This window comes from Camellia sinensis, chromosome 13 (genome assembly GCF_055761805.1).
Source record: "Camellia sinensis isolate YWXY chromosome 13, ASM5576180v1, whole genome shotgun sequence".
Lineage (NCBI taxonomy): Eukaryota > Viridiplantae > Streptophyta > Magnoliopsida > Ericales > Theaceae > Camellia > Camellia sinensis.
The window spans coordinates 31,193,132-31,216,266 of record NC_138973.1 but is presented as its reverse complement, the minus strand read 5'-3'; the positions used below and the strand labels follow the sequence as shown (position 1 = coordinate 31,216,266).

Sequence of the window (23,135 nt, the reverse complement as noted above, 5' to 3'; positions counted from 1 at the left end):
GAATTAAATATGGATTTCCTTGAAAGGCTTGTCCCACATTGAAACTTGAAGAGAACTTATATGTGTATAAAGTTCGAGATGGCAACACTTGGGTTGAGCCCCAAGGGGCACCCCAAGTTTGTAGAAGGGAGGAGTTATGTTCAAAGTGAACCTTAGCCCAAACCATCGCGGGCCGGGCACGGGTATATGTGGGTCGAGTCGGTTCTAACATTAATTTTGTTAAAATCTACCATCACCTACTACACCTACTACACACCTACCACTACCACCTACTCCACTACATCTCCTATATAAGGAGCCCCTCACCATTTGTAAAATATATAACATTCGTCAATCAATAATACAATCATTTCTCTTTATACATTAAATTTTTACATGGTATCAGAGCAAGGTTAAGAAACTAGTCATTCTACTTCACCGGCGGGCGGCAGCCTCGCCTTGGCCGCCCGCCGGACCTCTACACATACCTTGAATTTTTTCACTAACAAGGCCCGCCATGTTGCTATACAATCATCACCGTTGGGATCAGCTGTGATTCATGATCCGACGGTCCAATTTTGTTACTGCTTTTCAACTTCAATAGACCGTACAACTTCCGTATCTCTTTCACTGGAACCAAACTCTCTTTGCATCCACTGGACTCGCCGGAGTCATCCGCCGACGGTCTCGACGACGAGCTCTCCCAAGATCTCCGGCCATATTTTCCGGCCACTCTCGAATCGCCGTTGGTCTGCAGCGCCGCCGTCATCACAGATTTCAACGCCCTGCTTGGCGAGGTCCGGTTGGCGATCATGATCTCGCCGATCTCCGCCACTGCCCTACCTCATCTTCGACGACATCGACAAATACTCCGTCGACGACATCGCCATCCGAGGCTTCAACCCGACGTTCCTCTCCCTGATATCAAAGGAATTTGTGCTCTCTGTCGCCGCCGATGGTCGCCGTCCCTCCATCGTCGCCGATGTCATCTTCGATCTTCCTCCTCCGCCACCGACTCCACATCGTCGGCAATCTCCTCCTCTCTCGGTCGCCATGCATGACCACAGAGCCACACACGGCGCTCCCTCTCTCAATCTCTCTCTGTCTCCCTGATGGGGGAGAGAAGAAAGAACAAAACCAGTGTGTGTTGAATACACACCGCGAGGGCTCTATCTGTGTTCCACCAAACACACCACAACAAAGCTTCCAATGTTATTATAAAATATTATCCCCACTCATCCACCACCCCACTTTCCTTTTCTTTATTTTATTTTATTTTTCGTAATCAAAAAAAAAAAAAAAAAATCCTGCCGACCTCAACAGGAAGCATGGGAGCATATCTCTAGCAACTTTTTATTTATTTTATAATAATAATCATAATTATTATTATTTTCTCTCCACTCAAGGACATCCCCCACTTTGTCACCTTTCCCGCCATTTCGTCTGATGAAAGGAGGAGACAGCACATGGAGGGGACGCACAGCAGCACATAATCCACACCCATTTTCTTTTCTTCTTTTCTTTCTTTATTTATTTCTTTTAATCACCTTTTGCACCCCACTCACTGCCTCCCTCACCAAAAAATAGAATACCTTTATTTATTTATCTTCTCTTTCTTGTGTTCCATTTTTCACAAAAAAATAAAAAATAAAAATAAAAATAAAAAAAACAAAACCAAAAATACAGCTTTGCACAACAACTTTGTTTTATTTATCTTAGAGATCCACCCCGATCACAATTTTACACACAACACAAAAAAAAAAAAAAAAAAAAAAAAAAAAAAAAAACAACAACAACAACAACAACAACAAACCACAACACAACACCAAAAGATTTGTTTTCTTTTCTGCAGACGGCCACCCACCGCCCTCACTTCTTCGCCTATTCCGCCGGTCTTTTCTTCTTGCCTCCGTCCTGGGCGGCCCTTGACGGTGTTGTCTCCGTGCTTCCTAATCCACCGAGCACATTCACACCCCTCTGCTCCTCCACTACAGCATATGGCGGACCTCCAAATCGGAACATAACGGTGGCCTTCCGCTTCAGCTCCTTATTTTTCGCCTTTAGCACACTTATCTCTGCTCGCACATCCTTATACATGCGTTGGAGCAGAGCCAGCTGGGCGTTTAACTGCTGCACCTCATTTGTCCTACTCTGCAGCCGGTGCGACAGGTTTGTGACCGCCGTCATGGTCTCCACACATGACTTCAAAGTATACTGATTGGCCTCAATATCAGTTTGCACCACCATTTTTTGCTCCACCGACCGCATCGGAAAGTTCAACGGAGCAAAACCAGAGGCGCTTGGTTGAGGTTCACTGGCCACCGCACCAGTTATCTCTCTTGTTGACTCGTTGAGGTTGGGAAAGAGAGTGAGCAGACCACGGGACGAAGAGGCCATATTCTGGGTAGCTGAACGGGAAGACGAGGCCATGTTATGGGTTGCTGAGTGTTTCGGAGAAGGGTTGGTTACAGAATGGCAACAGAGTGTTCCAGAATCTCTTTCTCAGAAACGGAAGAGTTTTTTCAAAGGATTTTCGGCGGTTTCAGACTGGTTTGCACAGCCTCCGCCTCAACCTTGGTTAAATAGCCGAGGCAGACACGCGCATCATGCGCCTCTCGGCGCTCGCCGACAACATGGGCGCTCCTTTTGATAGGTACGCCTTTTGATGGCACGCCTTTTTATGGATTGGGCACGCCTTTTGATGGCACTTTTTTTGAAAGATTGGGCACACCTTTTGAGGGTGCGACTTTTTAATGGGTCCGACAAGACTCTGTAAACTGTCCCGACATTGATTCCGGTTAGTTTCTACAAGGGTCCGACAAGACTCTGTAAACTGTCCCGACATTGATTCCGGTTAGCTCCTTCATGGGTCCGACAAGACTCTGTAAATTGTCCCGTCATTGATTCCGGTTAGCTCCTTCATGGGTCCGACAAGACTCTGTAAACTGTCCCGACATTGATTCCGGTTAGTTTCTACAAGGGTCCAGCAAGACTCCGTAAACTGTCACAACAACTGTCACAACATTGTCTGCTACAACGGTCCGACATGACCCCATAAACTGTCTTCTACATCGGTCCAACACGAGCCAGTGTCTTCTACATCGGTCTGCCATAACCATACAGTCTTCTACAACGGTCTGACACGACCATATAGTGTCTCCTATCCATTTTTTATTTTTCAGATTATTTTCTTGTTTTGTTACTCTCTCCAAACTCAAGTTGGTTAGTTCCTATCCCCCTTGAGTTTGCGGGGGGCTGTTAAAATCTACCATCACCTACTCCACCTACTACACCTACCACCACCTACTACCACCTACTACACACCTACCACTACCACCTACTACCACCTACTTCACTACATCTCCTATATAAGGAGCCCCTCACCATTTGTAAAATATATAACATTCATCAATCAATAATACAATCATTTCTCTTTATACATTAAATTTTTACAAATTTTTTTGACAAAATTCATTTGAATTTCTTCAAAAATTCTTGCGGGAATTTAATTCGAATTTGAATTCAAATTTTGTGTCCAATAATTGTGCCTCTTTCAAGATCAATTCCATAATAGATTAATCTGTCCAAAACAGGTTTTAAAACTGTTTTTGCACCGGACAGATTCTGTGTTCCCAAACAAATTTAAATCTACCTTGGCAGATTTGAACAGATTTTTTCTGAGGTTCAACAGGTTCAAAAATTCCTAACAGATTCAAACTGTTTTACAGTTTTAAAACTGCTGAAACTGCCCAGCAGTTACAGATATAAGCCAGCAGCAGTTATCTGTTCAAACTGCTCCAGATCTGTTTGAAATTCAAACTGTATCTGTCAGTTTGAATTTGCATCTGTTCACTTCAAATTATGTACCTGTTCGGGTCTGGTTTTTGCCTATAAATAGAAGGCTGTTCCAGCAGATTTGGTTGATTAAAAAACCATCGAGAAACAATTGTCCCCTTCCCGATTTTGCTCTTTCATTGCATTATTCTTCATTCTAGTTTTAGGGAAAAAATTCAAAGAGTCAAGAACACAGGTTTTGTTCGCCATACAAATTGTTTGGAGTGCTACTACAATTTGTGAAGATCATTGTATCTTGGGAGATAGACGCCATTTAACCGTAAGCACCGTAGCGGGGCGAATCTGTCTTAAGGACAGAGTGTCATACACTCGACTTGATCTTTTAAATATTCATTTCTGTTTGGTAAAATAAATTCTGTAAGTTATTTATTTTATTTGTTTGATTTAGTTTCAATTTATTTATTGTACAAGAAGATTGTTCCTACACCATTTCCTTCATGTTTGTGACATTTGGCTCTGAGGCGAGAATCACCAAACTATTATTTTGTTCATTGTGAGAGAGGGGGTTGGTCGCTCTTGGCATTTCTTTTAGCTAGTTTCTTGATTTTCAAAAAGTTGCATAGTGGAGAAAAAGACTCTTGAAATTGTTCATCGGGAGGCTCCTAAAGTTGCATTTAAAATTTCTGGCCTTAACAGTTAAATTATATGACTGTAGAAATAATTGCTCAGGGTGAAAACATCTTCAGAGAGAAAATAAGAAAAATATAAAACAGAGAAAAATGAATCACTCACTTGCAAAACATAAAAGGAAAATGAATATTTATCAGAAGCAATATTGTTTGAATTTGATGAATGAATTGCTAATGCTAACATTTCATACCATAATATATAGTTGTGCACTTGGAGTGCTTTTTATTATTATTTTATTTTTATCATGAAGTTCACTTAATTTGATCATGTCTGAGAACGTAGCTCAAATTGCTAGTGTTGCAGCATCCATGTCTTTTGCTCTGTCTGATTTAAAGGCATTTAATCTCAACTTTGATAAGCATGTAATGTCTCTGTCCATAACCAAGCCATAAAATTGAACTGCCAACAAGCTGGTCCTCTTCTCTTTTTAATTTGAGCTGCCTGTCAGTCACCATGTTGATTGAGTTTGATTTTTCAAGATCGTTCCATTGTGGACTTCCATGCTACAATGTTTCTGAGTTTCATTGAAATCTATACACTTGGTTGGAACATGAAACATTCAGGAAAAAGTGTTTTGTGGTTGTGTATGTGTATGGAAAGCACAGTAGTTGCATCTGCATCACATTTCTATTAGATTTTTTTTTTCTTTGGGGGGGGTTATTCTAATGCTTTATTTCCAGAATGCTGTTCTAGCTTTGGGTTCTTCAGCCCTGGACATTGATTAAGTAGAAAATCTCACTAAATTGTCCTACAAAAGAAGAAATGAGCCGATCAAAAAAAAAACAAAGAAGAAGAAATGACCATGCTGAAGGTACCCTTCCATACTCTCTCTCTCTCTCTCTCTCTCTCTCTCAATCTGTTGGGTTTGAGTTGTAATTATGTGATATTTTGATGTCATAGTATGTATCTGACTTAGGCATATGTTGAAAAATGAAAAGGTTTTGTATTAACTTCAAAATTACTCATTTGTTGGTTTCTTGAGTGTGGTACACTTTTATCTGGTGTACTCCTTTCTTTTTCTCTCTTAAGATGATTTCAAAATTATGTTTAACTATTTTATTTGTTTCTTACTGATTTTTCTTTCTTTCAGAAGTACAATGGGACCAATGATATGCTTGGAAAGTGTGAATAGGTTTTTGTTTTGGTTTGATGATGGACGGAAGGGAAGTGCAAAAATCCTGTATATGTATTGCTAACAAATTTTGTGCTTGATGAACATTTCAGTTTTTACTGGAGTTGATGAATATCCTGTGAGTGGAGTCCAAATTGTGAGTATTTGCATTCAGAATTACTTTTTCCAGTCAGGTATATTGATCTGGGACTTTTTTTTGTGTATTATCTGAGAACAAATGCTATTATTATTTCTAGCTGTTTGTGCTTATAGCTTCGAACTTGTTCAGGTGAATGACTTAAGATGTAACCTGAGCACAATTAATGCTGCTGCTAGAGAGGTACTTCCTTTTATTTAGGGTTTGTGAAGTTAGTTCTAGCGAGAAATCATTTTCAGTAAATTAATATTATACCTGTTATTGTAGGTAAAAGAATCTGCAAAATTGCGTCAAGTAATGCAGACAATTCTAGATTTAGGAAATGCATTGAACCAAGGCACTGCTTGAGGTATTATTCTGTGAGATTGAAGTTTGCTATGATCTGTAATATTTTGTTTGGTGGAAAGCTTTTGGCATTGATGTCCTCCTTTGTATTTTAGGATCTGCCATAGGATTCAAATTGGACAGCCTACTTAAGCTGTCTGATACTCGTGCAAGGAACAATAAAATGACATTGATACATTAGCGACCTCAGAAGCTTGATTTATTCCCAGGAGTAGGCAGACAATGTTTTCTGTAAAAGAGAACAATTTAGAAATATGCTTGAAAGGAAAAATGCTGACTCTTCTTTTTGTAAAGGAATTTTTGGTTACTACTTGCTAGATATTTGTCTGATAACACGTAACAATGAAGTTTTCTTTATGAAAGAAAATCTGTTTCTCTGACATTCTTGTGTTTTCAGAGAGTAATTTTGTATGTACAATTTTATAATGGTTCTTTAAATTGCTTTACACGTATTAACTGTTTTCTCTTCTTGAATAGTTCACCATATTTGTTTAACAGCTTCCATTTTGTTGTGCATGTTCAACATCATATTTGTATTTTATTCTTCCAATGTTTCTTCGAATTCTTGTGTGATGCTATGTCAATTGCTTTCCTGTCTTCATTAGCTCATTGCCGAGAAGATGCCAGAGTTGCTGGATTTTGACAAAGATCTCGTTCATTTGGAAGCAGCCTCTAAGGTTTGAATTTTTCTTAATGTAATATGTGAATAGGGTGTCTCTAGTTGATTTGTACAATTTATTGCTTGTTCCATCTGCATATCAAATGGCCAGATCCAATTGAAGTCTTTAGCTGAAGAAATGCAAGCTATGAGTAAAGGTCTTGAAAAGGTTGAGCAGGAACTCACTACTTCAGAGAATGATGGTGCCATCTCTACAGGCTTTCAAAAGGTAGGAGACATACTTGGGACACTAGGTTACTCTTTTTCTTTTCTTTTCTTTTCTCTCTTTTTTTTTCTAGATTTATGTTGGATCTTCATAGATGTACATAATTCTAGTTTCATGACAAAACTGGTGTATGTTTGTTGACAGTGATGTTGAGATATAAATAAAGGGAATTTGCCAATACTGAAATTTTAATCTTAGTAGAAAATTCAGCAGTAAGTTTTTACTGAGGAATATTAGCCATGCTGCCATTAAGTTGATGATGGTGCAGTAATCAATTAGAATAATTGAAAAGCGGACGTGGCAGAAATTATCTAGTGGAAGTCTTAGTTGAGGTTGGGAGAGTGTTGCAAACAAAGTAAATTCTATCATTATCATCATCATCTTTGTGGTACAGAGGCTCGGTCACTGTTATCAAAGAAAAAAATCACTTTTAAACAATTATTGAAGATGAAATCATATCCATATGGCTTGCACAAGAATCTTAACAGCATCATTGGTTTGTATGTTTTAGATTCCTGTCATGTGAGCTTGTGTTTTCTGGTTATGGAATTTAGTTGTTTTTTCCTTGAAGCTGTTATGGTCTCTGTTATCGCTTCATCTTGATTTTGAATGCCGAGTCTTTAAATTACATAGAAGTAGAATTAGAAAAAGAAAAAAAATGTTTGTTTTTAATGCAAAGCTAAGAATCAGTACTCGACCTTTCAGGCCTTGAAGAATTTCCTTGATACTGTTGAAGCTGAAGTAAGGTCACTTATCTCCATGTACTCTGAAGTGGAGAGCCTTCTTTTTTTTCTTTTGTTAAAATCTGCAAGTTCTTGCTTAGTTAAGTTTACTAACACATTTATCTTGCAGGGGAGAAGTGCAGATTCATTGTCTCAGTATTTTGGGGAGGATCCAGCTAGGTGCCCTTTCGAACAAGGTTTGGTTTTATTTTCCACATTTATGTACTTAATTTTTTGTTGCTGTCAAGTAGAGAAGTTCACTACATTTCTTTTGATCTGCCACAAGGATTATGTTAGAGATGGATCTATATGTAGGTTAGATTAGACGATGGAAGTGAAAATGCTAACATATTTCATTGCATGAGTCAAGCTAACTTGGTTAAGAGCCAAATTTCATTGAAATATTTCTAACAGTGTTACCAAAAAATGCTAATACCTTAGAGATTTAGGTTTTGGAACGTATGTTTTGAAACATGGCATATTTTCTTTCGGAAACAGTGAATCCAAAGTGATAACAAATTTTTTTTCCAATATATTTCCTAAACAATTTCCTTGGGAGGAAAAAAAATCAGATATAGTGAGCTAAAATCTAAGGAGAGGGAAGTTTTGCCAGGAAAAACCATGAATAGTTGGTTATAATGCTCATATAAATGTGTCATAACATGATTAATTTGACGGAAAAAAAAAAAGAATTCAATATAGGAACAGCTTGAATTCTAATAAAGTATTTTATATAAGTCTCCATATTGTGCCACATTTTAGAGAGCATGTGAGCATGTGGTATACGCTGTTCCATTCCACGTATCATAACAATCTACATTCTAGGTAATTTAGTTTTCTAATTATGAGTATAGTATGTGTATTTAATATGTGAAGAATTTGGTGTATATTATCATATTGTTGGTTATAACAATATCTTAAATTGTAATTTTTAGTGCATACAACTTGTGGACACATAATAAGCAATGAGTTCTGAGACCATGATGGTTTCTTTTGATTATTTCGTCTAGTCATGATCCTTAAATTCTATGTTAACCATCATATACAAATAAACTTTACATTGAGCATTGGACCAAAGTGGCCAAATGCAATTGCTTAATCTTAAACAATTAGAATCCTTGGCCAAAAAAAAAAAAAAAATTTTGCATGAAAAATAATTAGGCATGTCAATGCGCCCACAGAACCTCCAGAAGAAAGAGCTATGTAATTTTTTTGTTTGTTTGTCTTGTCTTCTATTAAATGTTTTAAGTTTCCTACTTAATTTAACTAAGTTAATAATAGTTATAAAAATTTTTGTTAATTTTTTTGGTTTCTGCCTGCAGTTACACAAATCTTGGCTGTCTTTGTTAAGATGTTCAATAAAGCACGTGACAAGAATGAGCAGCAGGCAGATGCTGAAAAGAAGAAATTAGAAAAGGAAGCAATGAAAGAGCTCGTAACAGCCCAATCTGCGAATGATCACTCAAAACCTAATTTCCGAATTCAGAAACATGCTCCTTGATCAGTCTGTACTAAAGTAGCAGGAAGCCTTACTGGCAGTGATGTGGAGGATAATATGTCGGTTGCATCTCCCTCAATATTCATAATCATGAATTGTGCCAGTTATTCCATGTTACATGTGGTGCCGCTGCATCTGACACTGCCTTCATTGCTGCTAGAATTTGTTTATGAAAATGTGTGTATCCTCCGATTTGTATATTTACATGGTTGCTCCATCGGCATTTTCAGGGCTAGTTAGCAGCCAGCTTCAAATATGCTTTCCCACCTCCATTTAATCAAGTTTTGTAGAACTATCTAATATGCAGAGGACACTCTAAATGTGATACAAAATGCCCAAATTGTCTATATTCAAGTTTCAAAATATACATGACAAGTTCAGCAACAAGTGGTTTTATCCATGGAAAAGAAATATCTCTCTCTCTCTCTCTCTCTCTCTCTCTCTCTCTATATATATATATATATAAATGTATGTATGTATATGTGTGTATACTACTTTTGTGTGTGAGCTTCACTGAATTTTGTTGGAGAATTATTTTGAAAATTATGTGTGTTTCATTAAGTAGAAGAAATGTAAATAAGAAAAAATATTTTAGCCTGTTAAAGTCTAGTGGACGGAAGTCATATTGTAACTTGATTTAAAATGAAAGAGGTAGATTGTCGTTAAATAAAAGTGAAGGGATTAAAGTAAAATTGTTTATAAAACCAGATAAAACAATTAGAAATTGATAGAATTTTAGACAGAGTGTAGATTTAATCTTGTTGTAGGATCACTCCATGAATGCATTTCGGTCTTAGATTTTAAATTGTAGATAATTGTGTTTTGGGTATGTAGAGCTACTGTTTCGTGAGAATGTAAGGGTGCTAAACGTAATTTAGAGTACACTGAGTGAGAATGTAAGAGTGCTAAATGTAATTTAGACTACACTGAATTCTAATGACTAAAATAAAATTTAGTCATTTGCAATTGTAGCCATTTGCAAATGTCACTTCCATTGTAATTGAATATTGAATTTTTAACTTTTGTTTCTTTTACTTTTTCTTTTTCCCCAAATTTAAGATTAAAACAATACCATGCCCTAAGATTAAGATTTTTTTTACAATCTAAGTGACAAATTTGATTCATATTATACAATCAATTAAGTAAACAACACGCAGTACATACAATTCATACAAACTTGTAACAAGCATACAAGATACAAGCCTCGAATTGTATTTTAAATGTAAACTAGAGAATTTCACATGCAGCTAAAATGATAGATGGATATTAAATAAGGATTTAAGATGGGCAATTAGTAATTGGTTGAATCAACATTGTGACTGTATGCCTCCCTTGTGATATCGAATTGCAAATGTAATTTTGCAAGTCCTCATCACAAGCTATTAAAATACAGTCATTGTCCTCATCTTGATACTTGACATGGTAAGTTCCACCTTGTAGGTTCAGCCTCTTTGCCACTTGCGGTTGAAACTCTACCATTCCCGACGACACAGGGAGCTGAAATTTAATAAAATCATCTCCATATTTTGCCTTTATGGTCACAATACTTGTGTCTTGCGTTGCTGTAAAATGTGGCTTTGTGCGAGAAGCAGTAGCCATGTATTGCATATGAGGTGGATCAGAAATTTGAGGCTGACTAGATTCTAGGATTTGTTCCTGAACAACACCTTGGACAAGTTTATTGGAAAGCAATTGGTTATCCTTACTTCTCTTACTAGGTGACCACCAGGTGATATTATATTCCCTACAAGCACGCTTCACTGTAGATCGGCTAACTGCAAAACGAAAAATCCAAATTCTTGATAAGAAAATATATTTTGTTTACTACTACCAAAAGTATATGAATTTTCCAAAGGATCCAGCTAGGAATGGGTATCCCAAGTATGTAAGCTTACCGCCAAGGCTTTCTGCGACATCTTTAAGTTTCATTCCAAAACGTTGCTAGAGATCCTCCCTGCTAATTGGAATTCCATCTTTTCTTTGTAGCCTCTGGGACGAGTTAATTATGCAATGTTGTTGTACAGATGTAACAACAAAATTGTTTTCTTCTGTGTTAGTAACAACATTGTTTTTGGTGTCTACAGCATCCACTTCTAGTAATTGTTGATCGAATAAATCTAGAAATAGTATCTCTTCTCCACCCTCCATCCTATTTGGAGATCTTGCAGTTTGGGGTATTTGATAAGAATAAAGTTTACCATCCTCCGAAAAATCAAGAACTTCAATGGATAACTCTTCTAGTTCTTCTCCAGAAGCGGCCTTCAGACTTTTACAATGCTGCTTCATTGTTGTCAATAACGGAACCAATGCAGTCTTCAGATTCCTACCTTCACTGTAGTTTGGGGGCAAAAAAAATTCTAGCACATAAACATTGTCTTCAATATAACTACTCCGCAAGCAAATTGCAAAAGAACCTGTAAGTCCAAATTTGCGTGCATAGTGTGCCAAAGGGTACTCAGTTATGCTAAATTGAGTAACATCTTTGCAGAAGACCAAATTTTGGGACGAAAATGCTCTCCCAACAACCCCCTGCCCTTTTCGTAGGTGCTGTAAATCACATATGAATAAAAAATCATCTTTATGGTACTCTCCTTTATCATTTTTGAACATAGCATTGCAAAGCCTACACGAGACCCAAGTCTGAGCTAAAGGTAGATGATGAGTGCTATGCACCACATATAGCATGGTCCTGATTTCTTTTTCATCCATGTCCTGATAATAGTTCACGAATACATATTTGTTAGCCCAGAGTCTTTACAATATCTAATGAACAAAACAATACAACTTTAGACATTTCAATTACAATTCACCACTTACGTCCCTATCATACGAATGCATACATTTTGAACTTGGCAGACCTTGAAGCTGCACCGCTCTGAAATGATGTAATTGAAGAATGTTGATATATTTAAACTAAAAGATATTTGCAAGAATCAAATATTATCACTTATAAGTTGTCTTTTATGACTATTGCCTTTTACATTATTAGATAAAAAATAATTAAAATAAATTATAAATTTATTTGGTACAACGTTTGATAATTGAATATGTTTGATTAAATAAACTGTCACATAAATTTTTTTTTTTCCAGTAATTAAAACAAAAGAAATGAGACTCTTTTAGCTAGACTTATTGAAGGGTTTCAGTTAAAAAGAATTAAAATTTTGAAGAATTTTTTTTCTTTTTTGGGGTCAAATAAACTGAATAAATCAAATAAGTTATAATTTAAAATTACAACCAAACATTATTTAGTCAACCGTTTTTTAAGTAAATAAGTTGATTTATAAATAATAATACCAAAACATTGTATACAATAAATGAAAAAATCAGCACAGCTGAGGCTATTAAACCGACCAACTTAGGCTGCACCAAGGTATTGTATAATTGTCCAAAATCAGCTTCGTTGTTTTGCAGAGGTGCACCTTACCCTGGCATGGAGTATTTCAATGGTCCGACACTTTGAGTAGATATCTGTATTTCTTAGGGATGTAAGAAAAATCGAAAAAACCGACTAAACTGATCGAACCGGATCGAACCGGTCATATTTGGTCAATTTTTTAATATGAATCGATCTGTTTGGTTTGGAAATTAATTTTTTTCAATTTTTGATTCGGTGCCGGTTTTGATATACTATACACCGATTTGCACCGAAACCGACCGAATATATTTACATATAATATATATTAAATATATAATGAATATTTTGACTCTATTTGATAGACTTGTGGTTTAGACATATGGGATGATTGTTTTGAGTTTTGGTATTGTTTTGATGTCAAGACTTTGGTTCTGAGATTATATTTTGTTTCTAATTCTAATTTAGTAAAAGCTTCAAGTCTTAGTATTTATTAATTTTTTTGTTTGTATTTTTGTGAATGGTTGGATTAGATATGGTTAAAATTGTATACAAATGGCTAATTTAATATTTTTATATAAATTATTTATTATACTACAAATTTAAAAAATGACTCAATTTTGAAAGTACTTAAACCGATTAAACCGTATTGAGCCGAACCGTTTGAATCGGTGCAGTTTGGTGCGGTTTGATAAAAAATTTAGTCTATATTGGTTTTCAATATAATAAAACCGACATTATCGGTTCGGTGTAAAATTTCACCTGAACACCGACCGTCCCGAGCCGATTACATCCCTAGTATTGCCTAGTAAATGGAGCTACTATAAACAATTAGGTAAATCCTTTCTTTTCTTTTCTTTTTTTGGGGTACATCTAGGTAAATCCTACTCACCTCCCTTGAGAGGTGAAAAAATAAAATAGTAATTCTTATATTTTGTTATAATTACATCAATTTTTCTTACATTAATGATAAGGTTAACTAAGCTAACAATAAGACATATTTTTTGTTGGTCCTTGTGCATCATAATGAAATTATCAATTTCCCTTATGAGAGATCAGTATAATTTATCCAAATGATTAATACGAGCATAAGAATTATTGTCGAGCTCCATGTTAAATGATTTACACAATGAAATTAATGAAAGAGTAAGATTAACGAACTATTAAAAAGATTGGCCAGTAAAATAGAACCAACTAGTAAAATAATTTGAGCTCCATCAACAAAAGAAATAATAAAAAGAAAAAGAAACCATCATTGAAAATTAAAATTAATAATCACTGGATAGGCATAAAAAATAATAAATAAATAAACAAAAGTAAAGAAGTGAACATAAAAATGGGGCTGATTATTGCAATTAGAGAGTTAGGGGATAAACCTCAACATACTTCCCAAATTTTTTACTTGTTATTTCAGTTGTCGACACCATCTCAATTACACCAATACAGCTCCGCGTATATGATTGAAACAATGGTACAGCCAGAGATAGCTTAATATTGCAACTGATAGCATGATCGCGCTGTGGATACTCTTTGCAAGAGTAATACTGCACATTAGGAGTAAACTCCAGCTGTTGATGGCGGAACACACGGCGATGGAGGCCAAGATGTTCGTCACTCACTCCATCCACATCAAATTCATAATCCAAAGATATCAACCTATATGAACAAAGTCCTTCATCGATTTTGCTAAAACCAAAAGGTTGGTGTCGAGTTGTAAGTAAACGCTTGCCTCCAATTTTTATGACTGTCCAAAACTGTGTAAGAAATCCATTCGACCCCCAAAATAATATTTTTTTAAAACTGGATTTTATTCTCGCCATTTCCTCTGGATTAGGAGAAGCAATCAGGGTTCCATTGATAATCTCTATAGGATTTTGCAAATTTCGAAGCCACAAAAAAAAAAAAAAAAATACAAGGCAAAGTAAGAATAAGGTAAGCAACAAGTTCATTGTCTTTATTTTATGACTTACTTACCCAAAAAAAAAAAAAAAAAAAAAAAAAAGAGTAAGCAACAAGAAAAGAAAGTGGGAATCTACTAAATCTAATCTAAATCTAAATAAATAAAAAATTTGTTAACATACCTACTATTACTACTTAAGCACAGGTTAGAAATGTTACCGTTTTGTTTTGTGTTACCTGTTTGATATTTTCCCTATATTTTAACACAGACAACCGGAGTTGGGATTTTCTCAGAGATAAAACCAACCAAAATTAAATTAAATTTTTTAATAAAAAAAAAAGAAAAAGAAAATTAATAGTAAGTGTTTTAATAAGACACTGGTTAAATAGAGAAGAGTAATGATACATCCCACTAAAAGTGGTGCTCTAAAGCACCACTAATGAGTTGGCAAGTACTTTAACTAAAAAAAAAAAAAAAAAACACAAGACACAAGCAGTGGGTCCCGTCCACTGCCACATCATTAGTGGTGCTTTTAGAGCACCACTTTTAGTGGTCTCAAGCATTATTAAATAGAGAATAATTGGCCCAGCAAAAAAATTTTTTAAAAAAAAGAGAATAATTGGAGTAAAAGCCAACCAGTAAGTAAAGGAACATATGAAATGAGATAAGAGAGAAACTAACCGGAGCAGGGAGGCGGAGGAGGAGGAGAAGGAGGAGGAAGTTCCCGAGGGTCGTCTTCTCCACTCCAAAAAAACCAGCCCCTGCCCCTGCACCAAACACTGTATTGGCGCTCGCAAAGCAGTTGGTGGTTCTTCACGTATGATTTGAAATCGTGAGGAAAGTCACGGATCGTATCATCATTCTCGGCCATCAATTATCTGCGCCTCTCTCTCTTTCTGTACTTCCCGGCACCAGCTGCCAAAGTGGTCTTCTTATCTGCCTAGTTGCCTCGTTAAGAAAATAAAATATAATAATAATGGTAGTAATAGGTGAAAGGAAAGTGCGTTTCAAGTGATTCAAGAGGTTCACTTCACATGGTCCAATCTTTAAAAGAAAAAAGTCTTTTAATGGTCAAAGTAAACAGAAAAAACAAATAAAAGGAAAATTATATTCCAGTACATGCCATATGTACTACTTTCGGGTTATGATTTTTTTTTTTTTAATTTTTTGTTATGATTTATTATATTATTAATTATGATACATTATAATTTTGGTTATAATATTATCATTTTGTTATGATCTTAAAATTGTTTAGTTATATATCATGTAATATTTGATTATAACTCAATTTTTTTTTTATTATTAAGATTCTTATAGTATTGAGTTATGTCATTTGTGATAATTAAAAATTCACAAATAACATAACTTACATATGATACCATAGCAATAAGCCCCCCCCCCCAGTATCACAATCTTTCCCAAATTGGATATATTCTTTTTAAAATTACACAAACTAAATATAGAGTAATATTACACAAAGGTCGATTTGGGAATTGAACATCTTAGGTAAAAAGTTATAAAGAAGTCAAAAAAATTATATAAAAAAATCAAAAATTCATTTCCATTCCCTATATTTTTTAAACCTTTTTTTTTGTAAAAAATAAAAATATTATTCTCAAACACTTTAAATCTTTTCCGAGTCATGTTTTAGCCCCAAAAAAAAAGTTGCTAAAAAAGACAGTTTCTCAACAATTTTTAATTACTAACACTTATTACATTATTAAAGTAAGTCATGCTTGAGGTAGCTCAAGCTCTTCGCAACTTTCGCTCATAGTTTGTCTCTCATGTTCGTAGGAAAAGTAACATTATTGCTCATGGTTTGGTTAGACTAGTTATTCATTTCTCGTCACCACGGGTTTTGATGGAAGATATCCCTTCCTCTCTTCACCCGCTCATGTTGCAAGATATTGTTGGAATTTTATAATTTGACTTTCAGGTTATCTCCATCTAATGGAAAAAAAAAAAAAAAAAGTCATGTTTTAAATTATAAAATTTCTTTATTATATAATATATCAATTACCAAGAAACCTATCACATTTATGAAAGTGGATATTGTTTTAAATAGTAATTTTTTTTATTTCACAATACATCAGTTAGTACAAAAATAAAAATAAAATAAAATGTAAAATGAATTAATTTGTCTATTAGTTTTCCTAAATGAATTGTCTATTTGGCATATGTTTATACTTTTTCAATGAAGAAAGACAACCATAGACTAGTTGAGGGATAGTACTTTGATGAACATAGACTCTTAGGTCACGTTTGTTTGGTGGATTAGGTTGGATAGGATTGTTAATGAAAGGATTGTTAGTGAAGAGATTGTTAATGTGGGGATTGTTAGTGAGGGGATTAAATAAAAGTGTATTTATTTTAATGATAATGTAAGAGATGATTAGTGATGGGATTATTAAATTATTTTTGTATAAAATAAATAAACAAATTATTTCTATATTAAAAAAAATTAAAACAAAATTATAAAATGACTTTGATTCTTATAGTATCAAAGTCATTATTAAAATTAAAAATTAAAACAAAATTAGTGTTTATTTTTTTTTTATTATTAAGATTCTTATAGTATTGAGTTATGTTACACAAAGGTCGATTTGGGAATTGAACATTTTAGGTAAAAAGTTATAAAGAAGTCAAAAAAATTATATAAAAAAATCAAAAATTCATTTCCATTCCCTATATTTTTTAAACCTTTTTTTTTTGTAAAAAATAAAAATATTATTCTCAAGGGTATGTTTGGTTTGTGTTTGAGAGATGTGTTTTAGAGATAAAAAGTACGAAAAGTTGTTTGGTTTGGTTTGGTTTGGTTTTTTTCAAAAGATGTTTTGGAAAATTATTTTGAGAGAGAGTTTTGAAAAAAGTGATTGATTTGATGTGTGTGAAAAAGAGATTTGTTTGAAAAACTTGTTTGGTTTACAAGTTTTGAGAAATTTTTTTGGAAAAATTTGTTTGGTTTGATTACTTTTAAAAATTTATTTGTAGAGAAAATTTCTCAAATTTTTTTCAGAAATACAAACCAAACGAACCCTTTAAATCTTTTCCAAGTCATGTTTTAGCCCCAAAAAAAAAGTTGCTAAAAAAGACAGTTTCTCAACAATTTTTAATTACTAACACTTATTACATTATTAAAGTAAGTCATGCTTGAGGTAGCTCAAGCTCTTCGCAACTTTCGCTCATAGTTTGTCTCTCATGTTCGTAGGAAAGGTAACATTTTGCTCATGGTTTGGTTAGACTAGTTATTCATTTCTCGTCACCACGGGTTTGGATGGAAGATATCCCTTCCTCTCTTCACCCGCTCATGTTGCAAGATATTGTTGGAATTTTATAATTTGACTTTCAGGTTATCTCCATCTAAAGGAAAAAAAAAAAAGAAGTCATGCTTTAAATTATAAAGTTTCTTTATTATATAATATATCAATTACCAAGAAACCTATCACATTTATGAAACCTATCACATTTATGAAAGTGGATATTGTTTTAAATAGTAATTTTTTTTATTTCACGATATGAGAGGGTAATTTTTGGGAAAGAATTGGGCCGAGCTGTGAGCTGGGCCGAAGTAACACTACGGCTTTTTATCGATTCCTTTACTTCGGCCCATAGAGGTGAGATTACTCCGGCTCAAAGAAGAAATAGTTACTTCGGCCTGAGGAAGAATAAAGCTACTCCGGTCGGAGGCAACTTGGAGTTAGGCCGGTCTCAGTATTAGTCCGGTCGCGATATGTACAGGGAAGGCTGGTTTAGGGATTAGTCCGGTCGTCACATACTATGGTTAGGTCGGTCAGAACTTGTTACTGGGAAGGTTGACCTAAGCACACCAAGGTTGAACAAGGGCAGCCGAAGTAATGAGTTAGAGGAGAAGACCGAGCTAATGATAGTTCGGCCTTCTATGTGGCTCAGCAGAGCCAGTGTTATTTCGGTCATGTTATAGTTCGGCCATGAAGAAAACCATCCCACTTGGTTTAAGCAGTGGGGAGGGTGTAAAAGGATAAGCATTATCCTTAGGAGAATGAATCCTAGGAGGACTCTGCATGGAGAAGTACAAGTCCTACTAGGATTGTGCCACGGGAAACTTATAAAAGCCTACAAACATCACCTTGGAAGAGGTAATTTGAACACAATCTTTCTGAGAACTTAGAGCTTTGTCTATTTGTCAAGTTTTCTGACTTAGGCATCGGAGGGGTTTCCGGCACACACCCGCCGGCTAGCTCACGTTTGTGTTTTCAGGTGACAAAGCGACGTCGTACGGAGAAGCGTGAACTTGGTCAACAGGATTATACGAGGAGAATTATTTCCTCCCCGTACAAATTGGCGCCGTCTGTGGGAAGAACAGACAAGAACAAAAACCTCTTGACTAAGCTTCTCCTTTTCTCATTCAATGGCACACATTGAAGACTTGCCGCAGTCCGCCGTCGACGGACAAACTCCAGAAGGGGGCGCAAGGCGTGAAGGATTACCTACCGTCCCTCCCATGGCAGACTTGGAGCCCCAACAACATAATTCCAGGAGGAGTGCCAGGGGAAGGCGGAATGGCAGCCCTCGTCACTCTCAAAGTCCCGACAGGCAAAGGAGGAAGATTGATCCTCAAGCCCTGGAAGATCGCGTAAAGGAACAGGATGAACTAATTCGAAGGATGGCGGCGGACATGGAGACTTTAAAACGCCAGATGAAGACGAAAGATGTGGCGACAGGAGAGGGGCGCAAGCATAAAACGCCCCCTCGCCACTCAGAGAATCGTAGTAGGAATACTACGCCCTCCCAAGGAGAGAGCAGAAGCCTCAGGACAGGCGACACTCACTCCTTATCTTCAAGAACTCGTCACTCCAGGTCTGAGAGGACGAGATCCGAAAGATCATACACTGAAGGAAGCACGTATTGGCCTTCACATTCACACCAAACCAGATCCAGACAAACCGAGCTACCCAGGTCATCCGACTTACGAACCGTGCTAGAAGAAAAAGCACGATGCAAGGAGGATGCCAGGGCAAGGGATCCACACCGAGTTTCGGCCTTACAACGGTTGGCTCCTCGGACGCACGGAAGCGTCGAGGTTGGAATGCCAATACCACGACCGGCCTACGAACCAACGGACAAGGCATTGGGAAGACTACAGACTTCGCCGTTCGTCCCAGCGATCAAAAATGCTCCCCTACCATCAGGCTTCCTTCAGCCGAAGTTCAATACATATGAAGGGAAGACGGATCCGTATTCACACTTGAGCCACTTTCGCCAAGTCATGGTCGTGTACAGGCGAAACGAGGCCTTAATGTGCATACTTTTCCCATCAAGTCTGGGCGACCTGGGCTTGACTTGGTTCGAAAAGCTCCTAGAGGGTAGCATAGCCTCCTGGGCCCAATTGGCAGAAGCGTTCGTAACAAGGTTTCGGACAAATACTAAGACACCGGTGGAGATAGACCAGTTACTCTCCATCGACATGGGTGAAAAAGAGACCCTCAGATCTTACAACAGTCGCTACTGGGAAACATTCAACCAGATTGGAGACTGCCCCACCAATCTAGCCATTGCGCAATATAAAAGAGGCCTACTAGTAGGAAACCGATTAAGGGACTCGATCACCATGACGCCACCCCTCACCATGGAGGCCCTGATGGAAAGAGTGCATCAGCACATCAGGGTAGAAGAGGATGGCGCGCGTGCTAAAGCAAGATCAAGCACGACCGCAGCACCAGAAAAGAAAACCCCTGCCAAGGTCAACACGGTTGACCGAAGTAACAAGAACGGACGTGGCAGACGAGATAACGGAGAAGACCCAGACAAAAGATGGTTGAGAATCCGCACTGCCATAACAACGGTGTTCAAAAAACCAATATATCGGATTCTGAGCGAAATCAAAGACAAGCCTTTTGTCAAGTGGCCAGCCAAGCTTGGGGAAGCTCAGAAGAATTACGACGACAGATCACGGTGCACCTTCCACAAAGAAAAGGGGCACCGAACTGAGAATTGCACGCCACTAAGGCAGCATTTGGAAGAATTAGTGGCAGCAGGCCACTTGGATGAATACATTGAAGGAGGAGCACAACCGGCCCCCCAAGATCATAATGACCAACCCAACAGAATGCCAAACGATGCACCACCACAAGGCATTATCAATGTAATTCATGGAGTTTTTGAACCTGAGCGCGTATGCGAGCTTAGAGGTTCGATCAAGAAGGCTGAGCACTTTAGGGAAGTATTAAGTGCCCAACCCGCCATCAAGAAGGGGAGGACAGAGGCAACAAACGTCATGTCCTTTTCGGATAAGGACTTGGAACGAATTTACTGCCCCCATAATGATGCCCTGGTTGTCACTCTCCGAGTCAAGGATTTTGACGTCAAGCGGATTCTGATTGACCAGGGTAGTTCATGTGAGATCATGTATTACGACACATTTAAACAACTAAAGCTGCAAGACAAAGACTTGGCACCTGCAGTTTCTCCTCTGATTGGATTCAACTCCATGCCAGAGTGGCCTGTCGGCAAAATAATTCTTCCAGTCAGAGCAGGATGTATATCAAAACAGGTGGAGTTCTGGGTATTGAAGGTCCCCTCCACCTACAACATCATCCTGGGCAGAACATGGCTGCATGCCATGCGTTCGGTAGCGTCATCATACCATCAGGTAATGCGGTTCCCCAATGACGCCGGTATAATTGAAGAAATCTATGGCGATCAGATCATGTCAAAACAGTGCTTCGCCACAGCAAATGGAAGCCGAGCTGCCAAAGGATACGTTCATTCGGTGGAAGAACCAGAGAGTAATGGACTATTCGCAGACGTCGGTAAAGAAGCTGATCAGAAAGCAGTGGAAGACTTGGTGGAGGTAAAAATAGATGAGAAGAACCCGGATAAGTTCTTCTTGCTTGGCTCATCATTGTCCAGCGCTGAGAGATTAGAGGTCATGGAATTCTTGACCTCTAATATCGAAGTGTTTGCCTGGACACCGTACGACATGCCAGGCATTGATCCAAACTTCATCAGTCACCAACTCAATGTCCACCCATCCGCCAGACCAGTCATTCAACGCACACGCAGATCGGCACTCCACCACGCCGAAATAGTGGCAGAAGAGGTGGGCAACCTGTTGGAGGCAGGAGCGATAAGGGAAGTACACTACCCAAAATGGATCTCCAACACCGTCGTAGTGCCAAAAAAGAATGGTAAATGGCGTGTCTGCATCGACTACAAAACAGTCAACAAAGCGTGCCCAAAAGATAGCTTCCCTCTACCAAGGATAGATCAACTGGTGGACTTAACAGCAGGACATAACCGACTTAGCTTTTTGGATGCATACAGAGGCTACCACCAGATCGCCATGCATGAACCAGACCAGGAGGTCACTTCCTTCACAACACCAAGGGGGTTATATTGCTACAAGGTCATGCCCTTTGGCCTAAAGAACGCAGGGGCGACATTCCAAAGGATGGTCACCAAGATGTTTGAACCATTGTTAGGCAGAACAATGGAGGCATACATCGACGACATGGTGGTCAAAAGCAAGGATGAGAATGACCATCTGAAAGACTTAGGCGAGATGTTCCAGATCCTGAAGAAACACAAGCTACGCCTCAATGCGTCCAAATGCGCATTCGGAGTTGGATCTGGCAAATTCTTGGGCTTCCTGGTGACCAACCGAGGTATAGAAGCCGACCCCTCTCAGATCAAAGCGATCCAGGAATTGGAGAGACCAAACTCAGTTAAAGAAGTGCAGCATCTTACTGGTATGGCGGCTGCACTCAACCGGTTCATAAGCAGATCGTCGGACAGACTACGACCGTTCTTCCAAGCTTTAAAGGCCAAGTTTGAGTGGGATGAAGAATGCGACCGAGCTCTGGAAAGCTTGAAGGAATACATGTCTTCCCCACCACTACTTGTTACTCCAGTACCTGGCGAAGAACTCTTTTTGTACCTAGCAGTCTCTCAACACGCAGTCAGCGCAGTGTTGGTTCGTGCAGAAGGAATACAACACTTGCCCATCTTTTATGTCAGCAAGACATTGTTGGGAGCCGAAACAAGGTACTTACCATTGGAGAAACTAGCATTAGCATTAATGATGGCATCCAGAAAATTGGCGCACTACTTTCATGCCCACACCATAGTCGTCCTCACGGCCTTTCCATTAAAAGCTCTGTTTGAAAGGGCGAACTTCAGTGGGCGAATTTTGAAATGGGCAGTAGAGTTGGGACAATTCGATATCAAGTTCCAACCAAAGACCGCAATAAAAGCCCAATCTTTGGCAGACTTCGTCGCAGAGTTTACTCCTGGAAGTCATCATATCTGCCCAGTCGACCTGACTGACTCAACCGAACTAGGGACGGAAGTTGACGCCGGAATAACGCAACCCCTAGTGGAAGGTAGTCCATCAAGCACAAAGACAGACCACATTAAGGACGACAAGGAGGAGCCAAACAAAGGCTCACCAGCAGTTCAAACAGAAGACGAAGGGCAGACAGCCAATATGGACTTTGAAGAAATCACCATCCTTGACCCCACGGCATCGTCTGACCCTTCCACCTGCTGGAAACTATTCGTTGGGGAGATGTGGAAGCTCTTTGTGGATGGAGCATCCAACCGACATGGTGCAGGGCTTGGCATAGTCCTCATCTCTCCAGACGGCCTGGTTATAGAGCAAGCAATCAACCTTGGCTTCCCAGCATCCAACAACGAAGCAGAATATGAGGCGCTTCTCGCAG

At 37.9% G+C, this 23,135-nt stretch overlaps 2 protein-coding genes and 1 long non-coding RNA gene across 3 annotated transcripts; 2 read left to right on the top strand and 1 right to left on the bottom strand.

Annotated features, from left to right (window-relative positions):
• Positions 1 to 5,558: 5,558 nt before the first annotated feature.
• On the top strand, positions 5,559 to 6,407 carry LOC145806093 (uncharacterized). Its single transcript, XR_014348615.1, has 3 exons — positions 5,559 to 5,915; positions 6,000 to 6,081; positions 6,173 to 6,407. It is a non-coding gene; the product is annotated as an uncharacterized LOC145806093 (long non-coding RNA).
• Positions 6,408 to 6,697: 290 nt separating this feature from the next.
• On the top strand, positions 6,698 to 9,184 carry LOC145805275 (formin-like protein 14). Its single transcript, XM_082900387.1, has 4 exons — positions 6,698 to 6,754; positions 6,848 to 6,964; positions 7,814 to 7,880; positions 9,006 to 9,184. The coding sequence occupies exons 1-4, from the start codon at positions 6,698 to 6,700 to the stop codon at positions 9,182 to 9,184; spliced, it is 420 nt and encodes a 139-aa protein (XP_082756513.1).
• A 1,193-nt stretch (positions 9,185 to 10,377) lies between these two features.
• Positions 10,378 to 15,430, bottom strand: LOC114287832 (protein NLP6-like). Its single transcript, XM_082900386.1, has 4 exons — positions 15,118 to 15,430; positions 13,901 to 14,400; positions 11,124 to 11,893; positions 10,378 to 10,988 (listed from the first exon to the last, which is right to left on the bottom strand). The coding sequence occupies exons 1-4, from the start codon at positions 15,305 to 15,307 to the stop codon at positions 10,460 to 10,462; spliced, it is 1,989 nt and encodes a 662-aa protein (XP_082756512.1). The 5' UTR covers positions 15,308 to 15,430; the 3' UTR covers positions 10,378 to 10,459.
• Positions 15,431 to 23,135: the final 7,705 nt, after the last annotated feature.